The sequence below is a fragment of the Pelodiscus sinensis genome, chromosome 4 (genome assembly GCF_049634645.1).
Source record: "Pelodiscus sinensis isolate JC-2024 chromosome 4, ASM4963464v1, whole genome shotgun sequence".
Taxonomy (NCBI): domain Eukaryota; kingdom Metazoa; phylum Chordata; order Testudines; family Trionychidae; genus Pelodiscus; species Pelodiscus sinensis.
The window spans coordinates 134303619-134313788 of record NC_134714.1 but is presented as its reverse complement, the minus strand read 5'-3'; the positions used below and the strand labels follow the sequence as shown (position 1 = coordinate 134313788).

At 61.1% G+C, this 10170-nt stretch overlaps 1 protein-coding gene across 3 annotated transcripts; it reads right to left on the bottom strand.

The window, feature by feature from the left end:
- Positions 1 to 438: 438 nt before the first annotated feature.
- On the bottom strand, positions 439 to 5222 carry LOC106732768 (serine protease 33-like). Of its 3 annotated transcripts, none has more exons than XM_075928743.1 (6): positions 2939 to 5222; positions 2182 to 2202; positions 1895 to 2057; positions 1511 to 1782; positions 976 to 1145; positions 439 to 866 (listed from the first exon to the last, which is right to left on the bottom strand). In XM_075928743.1, exons 1-6 carry the CDS (start codon positions 2997 to 2999, stop codon positions 573 to 575), a joined length of 981 nt encoding a protein of 326 aa, XP_075784858.1. In that variant the 5' UTR covers positions 3000 to 5222; the 3' UTR covers positions 439 to 572. The 3 variants fall into 3 exon arrangements, with proteins under 3 accessions (XP_075784858.1, XP_075784856.1, XP_075784857.1); XM_075928741.1 differs by having other exon boundaries at positions 3674 to 5222; XM_075928742.1 differs by lacking the exon at positions 2939 to 5222 and having other exon boundaries at positions 2182 to 2827.
- Between the last annotated feature and the right edge of the window lie 4948 nt (positions 5223 to 10170).

The following is a 10170-nucleotide window of genomic DNA, read 5'->3' as shown; positions in this document are numbered from 1 at the left end:
CCTCGCTGCCCCCAGGGGTGACTCAGCGGTGTAGCTCCCCCCTACAGCCTCGCAGCCCCCAGGGGTGACTCTGCGGTGTAGCTCCCCCCTACAGCCTCGCTGCCCCCAGGGGTGACTCAGCGGTGTAGCTCCCCCCTACAGCCTCGCTGCCCCCAGGGGTGACTCAGCGGTGTGGCTCCCCCCTACAGCCTCGCTGCCCCCAGTGGTGGCTGTAAGTATCACATCCCTCCTCTCTCTCCCCCCTCCCTGGCCACGGGATGGAAACCAATCCCATTCCAGGCACATCCCCTTTTCCTGGCACAGCCCCACCCCGACCTTGCTTTCGGTTAAGAGGACGCTGCAGGCCCAATCCGGCGATCCCAGCTCGTCCAATTCTGGAGGCGTTCTGGAGCAAAGGGACTTGCAGACAGACACAGACAGACGCAGACATCTCTGAACTGTCTAGATTGTTGGAGAGGCAGCTGCCGTTCAGCAAAGAAAAAGAAATCCCCAAGACGACCGCTAGAGAAGAGCACGGAGAAGCCCTGGTTTGTGTTTCTCTTGTGGCTAGGCCGGGTTGTGTAATGAATAGCTCAGACGCAAGGCGGTAGCCCCACCCCCAGGGCACTGCTGGCCAATAGCAGGGCGCAGAGGAGCAGCGGGCTGGGAGCTGGAGTGCAGCCGGCGTTGGGCTGGCTCCGAATGGTGACGTTCACCGCCCCGAATTCCACGCTGGGGAGCCGCTGATGGATCCAGTCCGAGTAGGCGGAGACCAGGGTGTAGACCCCAGGGCGGGCGGCGAGGCCGCAGTCAAATCCCCAGCTCACGATGCCGATGAGGAACCAGGAATCAGCCTCAGAACAAACTAGGGGCCCCCCAGAATCACCCTACAGAGAGAAGGAGAATTAGTAAGACAGGGCCCCTCACTCCTGACCCACAGCCCCTGCTCTCACAGCCTCAGGGTCCCGGATCCCGGCGTGCCCCGCATGCCCTCACCTGGCAGGAGTCCTTCCCTCCGGCGGGGAAGCCAGCGCAGACCATGCCGTCTCTGATGGGCCGTGACCCGGGAGACCCCGGGATGGGCTGGCTGTACAGGTCATTGCACGTCTGGGTGTCCATGAGCGAGACCTGAACCTCCTGCAGCGTGCGGGGGGCAGGGAGACTTTCTGGGGAGACAAAAGGCAGCTCAGCAGGGCCCAGCTCCCCCTGCCCCCCAAGCTGGGTCACCCCCTATTCCCTGCAGGGCAGAGACGCCCCACCTGGGCCCTACAGACCGGGGGAGGCGGGAGGTTTTACGCACAAGCGGAGTCCTGGCTCCCAGCCCCTGCTGTAACCATTAGCTCCAACTTCCCTGCCAGAGCCAAGGAGGGAACCCAGGAGTCCTGGCTCCCAGCCCCCCCCCCCCCACTTAGCTCCCCAGCCCTCCCTCCCTTCCCACAGCTGCCTCCTTTCTCCCGTCAACGACACGAGCTCGGGCTCAAGGGCTCTCCCAGGCCTCCTTTGCCCCCCCCACCCCCCCATGCCGTCTTACCGCCGGACTGCACATTGCCCCAGCCGGTGACCCAGCAGAGGGTGCCATTGGCGGTGGCGTCGCTGCTGCGCGGGAGGCAGACGGGCAGGATGTGGGTGGTGTAGTGGAGGGGCGTGCGTAGCCGGACCAGGGCGATGTCGGAGGTGAAGGTGACTGGGTCGTATTCACTGTGGATGATGACCTGGGCCACAGCCGTGGTGAAGGCGTTGGCATTTTGGTTACTCAGCTGGAATTCCCCCAGGGAAATGGAGTAAGCGGAGAGGGACAGACTCCTGGGAGAGGGGGGAGACATGGGACAGGAGTGTGTGATTCTACTCCCGCCCCAGAGCGCAAATGCAGCCACCTCTGGGGTGGGGCGGCTGGAGAACAGCCTGGAGTACTCACAGATTGAAACAATGAGCTGCAGACACCACCCATTCCTCCGTGACGAGGGACCCGCCGCAGACGTGGGATCCCTTGTACCGGATGCTGGCCTGCCAGGGCCATTCCCCGCTCTGGGCATCCTGGCCCCCGACGATGCGGCTGGAGGCCACTGGCTGCCCACAGGCTGGGGGCAAAGGAGGGGAGGGGTGTGAATAGACCCCAGGAGTCCTGGCTCCCAGCCCCCGGTTCTAACCCACCAGCCCCGCTCCCCTCCCGGCGCGGGGAGAGAAAGCGCCCAGGTTGCTTACTTGACTGGAACGCCGTGGCACCTGGAAGAGAGAGAGGGAGGTGTGAGCGAGGTGTGATGGAGAGCCAAGCCCTGATCCCCTCCAGCAGGGGGCAGCCCTGCACCCGTGTGGGCACACACACAAACACCCCCACTGTTTCCATGGGCAGACCCCCAAAATATCTCCTCTCATGACCCCATCCGCTCCTTCCCTCAGGGCTGCCGCTGGCTCATTCTCTCCTGCATGGGTGGGCATCTCCCTCGCAACCCCCAGGAACTCTTCCCTGCCCCACTCCAGCCCCACACATCCCCTCCTCTGCCCCCAGCCCTGCCTCTCTCTGCCCTTCCTATGCCACCCACATCCTACCATTCTCACAGCCCCCAAACTCATCTCTCCTTCTCACTTCCACCCTCACGCCCACCCAGCATACATGCAGAGAACCCCACCTGGGCCTTTTCCTCTGGAAACCCAACGAAGGCAGAGTCCCCCAGCAGGGAGTCCCACAGGTTATCAGTGAGTGAGGCATTCTACATGGACAGCTCCAGTCCACTGGGTTTGGATATGGGTGGGACAGACACCCACTCCCCTCCCATGGGCGAGGCTAGTCCTGGCTCCCAGGCCCCCTTTCTGTAACCTAACAGACCCCCTTTCTGCCCCAGAAATCAGAACGGAGGCATCCTGGCTGCCAGCCCCACACCCAGCACCCCTGTTCTATCCCTGTCTGCTCCCCATGCCAGCAGACTCCCGTGGTGGGGGCCCCAGAAGACCCCGCACTCACCTCCCAGCAGGGGCAGCAGCAGCAGCAGCAGGGTGGGCAGCAGGCAGCTGAGATGCCCCATGGGACCGGCTGCCTCGACTCCCCCCAGCGTCCCCAAGGTCACACTGGTAAACTGAGCTGTAGATCCACCCGGCGGGCGTGGTGCTAATGGGTGCACCGTCCTCCCACAGCAGGGCTCAGACCAAGGTGTCCTGCTGCCCGGCTCCCCTTCTCAGGCCATGCTAAGCCAGCCCACTCACTGCCACTCCCCTCCCTTACAGCCCTGGTGCCCTGGTTCCCAGCCCCTGTGTACCCTGCATCATGGGTAGCCGGAAAAGGCTGGTACCGGGCACAGGGTGCTGCTCTGTGGAAACCTTCTGCTAGCTGCAGCCGGCCACAACCAGGGCTGGGTTGAAGAGCTAGGGTTTCCTTTCAAGCATGCGATGCAAAACCGGCTTGAGCTCCCACCCCGAAACTGTATGCACACCACCCCGGGCGCCTCGGCCACGCTCGGCTTCCTCTCAGCACACAGCCTGAGCGCAGCAAAGACACGGTCCCTGAAAGGCACGACGTCGCCCGGCACGAATTGGGGAAAAGGCCGCCAGCAGGGCTCATAATCATCTCGGCGCTGGGATCCCACAACCGAAAGCGTCTCTTCTGGGCCACTCTCTGCCTCCTCCCCTTGCCCCACGAACGGGGCTTGGCCTAGCTCAGAAAGGGGGTCCCTGGTGCAGGGGTGCCTCCGGGTGAGTTCACCTTCCACGCAGGGCAGATGGTACTTTGCTGGATCCATCACCTGAGCGCTTGCATTTGGTCCTCTCTCCTGGCTGCCTCGCCAACTCCTTGTCCAGCAGCCGACTGTCAGCCCTCTGCTGGCCCCTGGCTGTCTGCTGGTCAGCCCAACCCTTCCCAAGCGGGGTCGAAACGTGCCGGAGCAAGGTCCCGTTTCAGCTCCCCTGGGAGCCCTTCGCCATAACAAAAGGCTTCTAATGACGCGTATTAAGCTGTTTGAACAGTGGGGAGGAACAGGTTCAACCAGACCCAGGAGGGAGCCGTTCGGAGCGTCCAGCTTCCTGCCCCCACCCCTCTCTCCATCCCCAGCAGCTGGCATTGGCGCCCCAAGGTTTCACACGGCTGCTTCGGCGGAGGCTGCTGCCCTCCGTTGGCACAGGCTCGGCGCGGCTCCATTCCCTTGACTCAGCCGACAAAGACGCCATTTCCTGCCCTGTCTCTCAGCCCTGCCCAGTCCCAGCACCGGGCGGTGGGCTGGCTACCTAGGCAGGGTTGGGATGTCCATGGACACGCAGCTTGCACCTCAAGTCTCTCCCCGTCCCAGATGGCTTCGGGGAGACTCGTTCCCATCCTGCTTACACATGAGCCAGCAGCTGTAGTAAGAGGAAGGCCTAAAACACGAGTCCGTGTAGCACAGGCCTGGTCTGAGGCCTCGCTAAGAATAGACAAACCATGGCTGACACAAAGCAAAGCTAAGCAGTGAGCAAGAGGCAGGCCCCTGCCCACAGGACTTGGCGTGAACAGGGTGAAAACGCTACTTGGTAATACGCCCAAGTGCCGAACAGTCATTGGTGCAGGTCATAAGTTGAAAACACATGGTACCACCAGCTCCTTAAAAAAGCCCTTGGTACCCACTCCCCACAGATACCGACCCTGGGTCCCATATGAGGAGAGATTAAAGCGACTGGGACTTTTCAGCTTGGAAAAGAGGAGACTGAGGGGGGATATGATAGAGGTCTGTAAAATCATGAGCGGTGCGGAGAAAGCGAATAAGGGAAAGTTATTCACTTGTTCCCATAATATAAGAACTAGGGGCCACCAAACGAAATAAATAGGCAGCAGGTTTAAAACAAATCAAAGGAAGTTCTTCTTCACACAGCGCACAGTCAATCTGCGGAACTCCTCGCCTCAGGAGGTTGTGAAGGCTACGACTAGAACAGGGTTTAAAAGAGAACTAGATACATTCATGGCGGTGAAGTCCATCAATGGCTATTAGCCAGGATGGGTAAGGAATGGGGTCCCCAGCCTCTGTTTGTCAGAGGGTGGAGATGGATGGCAAGAGAGAGATCGCTTGATCGATACCTGTTCAGTTCACTCCCTTTGGGGCACCTGGCACTGGCCACTGTTGGCTGACAGGTACTGGGCTGGAGGGACCTTTGGTCTGACCCCGTCTGGATATTCTTATGTTCAGAAAAGGGTCAGAAATGACAGCCTGATGGATCGAGATGATCTAATCGAACCACAAGGTGCAGGGTGATGAGTGGTGTCTAAGTAGCGGCAGAGGGTGGTAACCTGACAACGTCACAGGGTGGTAACCTGACAATGTCAGAGGGTGGTAACCTGACAACGTCACTGGGTGGTAACCTGACAGCGTCAGAGGGTGGTAACCTGACAATGTCACAGGGTGGCAACCTGACATCATCAGAGGGTGGTAACCTAACATGTCAGAGGGTGGTAACCTAACATGTCAGAGGGTGTCAACCTGACAATGTCAGAGGGTGGTAACCTGACAATGTCACAGGGTGGCAACCTGACATCATCAGAGGGTGGTAACCTAACATGTCAGAGGGTGGTAACCTAACATGTCAGAGGGTGTCAACCTGACAATGTCAGAGGGTGGTAACCTGACATGTCAGAGGGTGGTAACCTGACAGCGTCACTGGGTGGTAACCTGACACGTCAGCAGTGGTGTGCGATTTGTTTGTACCTGTATATAACGTGGTGTCCTGGGGGGACAGGCTTGGTGTGACCTGGGGGCGGTGGGCGTTTCCCCCGGGCCGGGTCCGTCGATTGTTGCGGGTACATTGTCCCTGGTTGTGGCGGTTCAGCAGAGTCTACTCACGTCTGTGGCCGAACTTCGCTCAACAGGAAGCCTGGCCGGGCCCCTTCGCCCCTGCTCCGGTGTGTGGCCGTGGGGACTACGGGCGCGTCGGCCCGGCCCCTGTGCGGAGCACACGCCCAAGCAGCCGTCTGGTTGTCAGCAGGCCCGGGGCCAGAGACCTGGGGAGACACCTCGGCAGTAAGTTCTGGCTCCTGCTTGACTAACTGCAGCAGCTCCCAGTGCGGCTTCGGCAGGAGGCTGGGGGTCAGCGAGCTGCCCCGGTGACCCCCTGCCCGGCGCCGGCCGTCTGCCTGGCTGGGGAATGTCGCCCGGCCGGTCCTCCCCGCACCCGCCTCTGCTCGGCCGCCCAGGGAAACCCCTTCTTAGAGCTCCACCCCCGCAGCACCCTGCCCCCCCCATTCTCAGCCCCCCCCCCCGCCCCGTATTGGTCCCTGGCTCCATCCCCTGACCCCACGAGGCTGCCTCCCCAGCCCACCCGGGGATCCAGGGTCTGGGGGCACTGGCTGACACAGAGCGGGGTGGTGCCTCCTGAAATAGCCAGGGCATCGCCGCAAGGGGGCCCCTCGGGCTCTGCTGTGTGTGTCGGCGTGTGTGTGAGTCCGTTTGTGTAGCTAAACTCTGGGGGGCGGGGTGTCTATAGTGGGACTCCAGGATGTGTGTGTGTGTGTGTCAATAGCAGGACACGGGGGGGAGCATACATGTGTGTGTGTGTATGCGTGTAGCTGAACTGCAGGGTATGTGTGTGTCGGCATGTGTGTGAGTGTGTTTGTGTAGCTAAACTCCGGGCAGGATGTGTCAATAGCAGAACCCCAGGGTGTGTGTGCATGTGTGTAGCTGAACTGCAAGGTGGGTGCGTGCATTGCAAAGCTGCCGGGTGTGTGTCTATGTGTACCTCCGGGATGTGTGGGATCCCTGGTGTTATCTCTGGGAGGAGCAGGGACAGGAAGAGGCAGGGGAGGGGCAGGGCAGGGGCAGAGCTTGGGGAAGGAGGCGGGGTGGGGGCAAGGCCGGGGCATGGCGGAGGTCAGGCATTGCCCCAGAGAAATGAGGAGGTCGGTACCTACGTGTGGTGCATCCTCCGCATGGGCAGAAATAAAAGCCTTAGGCTTTCAGCTTGGAGAGACGGCCTAGGGGGTATGCCAGGCTCTCTACAATCAGAACTGGGGTGGAGAAAGCGTCCGGGGACGTGGTATTTACTCCTTCTCCTAACACAAGAACCTGGGAACCGGGGGGGGGGGGGAGTGGGTGAAATGAACAGGCAGCAGGTTGCAAAGAAACATGAGAAAGCATTTCTTCACCCAACGCGCGGCCAACCTGCGGAACTCCTTGCTAAGGGATGTTGCGGAAGTACAAAGGGGGTACCAAAAGAATCTGGAAAGTTGGTGGAGGGACCCTGGAAACATATAGTGAGCACTCAGCGCCAGGGCGGGATCAGCGGTTGGCAGCCAATCAGCTCTCCCCAGCTGGCTCTTTGGCGCAAAGCCCCTGCCATGTGTTTGGCTGGCAGATGTTGGTGCAGATGGTTTCCCCGGGGGAGGGCTGCAGCTGTCAGTCCAGTGAGCCAGGCTGGGGCTAGCAGGGACATAAGCAGCGTCCCGGCTGGCCCCACGAGGCTGGGGGGCAGCTGCGGAGACGCAGTGTCCGGCACCCACCTTTGGCACAAAAGCTGCAAAATTCCCCCTTCCCTCCGCCCTGAGATTAACTCTTAACCTCCCGAGCCAGCTCAGCAGCTGGTGCCCCCGTCACGGTCTGCCCCACAGGTCGCTGGACTGTCGCTTCGTGCTGTGAGGCCCCGTAAGTCCCTCGCAAGTCTTCAGACAAACGCTCTGTGTCCCGTAAGCACCACTGCCGGAACAGGCCACGGCACAGTGAATACTGGCCGGGGAGAGACACCGACGCCGCCCAATGGCGTTCTGACCCCGCCGTGTCGGACGGGTGCGGGGCCGGATCGCTGGCTTGCCATGCCACCTTTCCTTTGCGTCCTCTCGCTCGGTAAACCCCCTTCTCCAGGCGTGCAAACCCTCTTCTCCAGGTATGTAAACCCCCTTCTCCGGGCGTGCAAACCCCCTTCTCCAGGTATGTAAACCCCCTTCTCCGGGCATGCAAACCCCCTTCTCCAGGTATGTAAACCCCCTTCTCCGGGCGTGCAAACCCTCTTCTCCAGGTATGTAAACCCCCTTCTCCGGGCGTGCAAACCCTCTTCTCCAGGTATGTAAACCCCCTTCTCCGGGCGTGCAAACCCTCTTCTCCAGGTATGTAAACCCCCTTCTCCGGGCGTGCAAACCTCCTTCTTTGGGTGTGCAAACCCGTTTCTCCGGGCATGCAAGCCCCCTTCTCCGGGTGTGCAAACCCTCTTCTCCAGGTATGTAAACCTCCTTCTCCAGGCGTGCAAACCTCCTTCTTTGGGCGTGCAAACACCCTTCTCCGGGCGTGCAAACACCCTTCTCTGGGCGTGCAAGCCCCCTTCTCTGGGCGTGCAAGCCCCCTTCTCTGGGCATGCAAACCTCCTTCTCCGGGCGTGCAAACCCCCTTCTTCAGGTGTGCAAACCCCCTTCTCCGGGCATGCAAACCCTCTTCTCCGGGTGTGCAAACCCCCTTCTCTGGGCGTGCAAACCCCCTTCTCCGGGCATGCAAACCTCCTTCTCCAGGCGTGCAAACCCCCTTCTTCAGGTGTGCAAACCCCCTTCTCCGGGCGTGCAAACCCCCTTCTTCAGGTGTGCAAACCCCCTTCTCTGGGTGTGCAAACCCCCTTCTCCGGGCATACAATTCCTCTTCTCCAGGCAGACTGCAGCTGCAAACTCCCGGTGTGTCTCCCAGGGACAGGTCCTGATCCCCGGCGTCCCGGCCGCGTGGTGACTCGCTCGGTCCCAGCTGGCGTTCCAGGCCCCATCTCCATGCTGGGGGAGCCATTCCCATGGGGTAGCGCTGTGGGGCTCCACCCCAGAGGCAGCTGCTGCGAGGTGCCAGATGGACCCCTCTGTACAGATGCTGGAAGCTTGTAAGAGGTGTATCCCCCCCCACACCTGTCCGCCCCCCCACCCTCTCCTGCTCTTGTCTCTGTCCCTAGGGTACCCAAGGACTCTCCCTCCCTACGGGTCAGCGGCAGCCCCCCACGTTGGTCAGTCCCGGAGGCACCCAAAAACCACGCCAGATCCCTTGTATGGGCAGGTGCTTTTAATCCCTCCCGTCCCACCCAGCGTTTCTCAGCCAGTGGTACGAGGACCCGCAGGGGTGCTGCAGAGACGTCTGGGGGTGCGCCAACACGACTGGCACGCGGAGGAAAACCGAATTCTTGTTTTACGTTTTACAGAACTTTATTATTTTTGTACTTTTTACACCCAAAAATGTCAATCCCCCCCCCCCCCCCCCCGTTTACGACGACGTTCTTTAAATAGAGGAGTTACAACGGTAGAAAAAAATGGTGGGTCTGAAAACTGCACTGGGGGGACTTTTTTTTTTAAAGGGGGTACTTCTAAAAAAAGGTCGAGAAACGCTGTTCTAATCGTTTCCGTTTTCTGCCTCCATCTCTGGAGGACTTTCCCCAGGGTCTGTCTCTCGGCGCATTGCCAGGAAGAGCGGGTCCCCTTTCGGAACCCCCTGCTAGCTCAGCTCTCAGATATGGGCTGGGCGGGCAGCGCTTGGATTCCTTTGTAAGCCGCCCGGGCTAGCTCGGCCGCTGTCAAGGCGGGGGAGTGGGCGGCCTAGGGTTAGCATGGGGCCCCGGCCAGAGGAACCAGGCCAGGCTGGAAGGCGGGGGGTCAGAATCAAGAAGCGGGAGGGGGGCTCCCAGGTCTGTCCCCAAGGAACAGGATCCCAGGATCAGAGAGCAGTGGCCAGCTCCGGAGGCCGAGTCCTGTGCCCAAGAGCAGGCGGGCGGAGCTGGGAAGTTGGAATGTGCTGGTTCCCACGTCTCCCCCAGGGCAGGGGGCCTGACAGCGATCAGAGATGCAGGGAGATGCCCCCGGGCGACAGGCAGGCAGGCGCAGGGACGGGGCGGGCGGCGGAGCGGGCTGGAGGAATGCCGGGCAGAGGAGAGATTGGAGGCCGCCGTGATCTCTCCGGGCTGTGCCCTTAGCACCATCCCTGCCATGGACTCAAACCCTCCCTAAGGGACTGGGGGCGGCTTTGGTCATCTCGGGGGCTCCCCGGTCACTGCCTGCCACTCTCACCGCCCCCCGAGTCTGTCCCTGCCCCCTCCCAGGCACACGCCGATTGCACCTGAGCTTGGATGGGGCAAGGGGGCTTGGAGGATGCCTCCCCCCACCCCTCCGGCCAATGCAGGGCAGTGCTGGTGCCTTGGAGAGGGTCTGGGTGGGTGGTGGGTAAACTGAGGCAGAGAATGGCGACGGGGGAAACAGGCCAGGAAAGCGGAACGGCAGGGAAAGAGAATTCAAGCAAG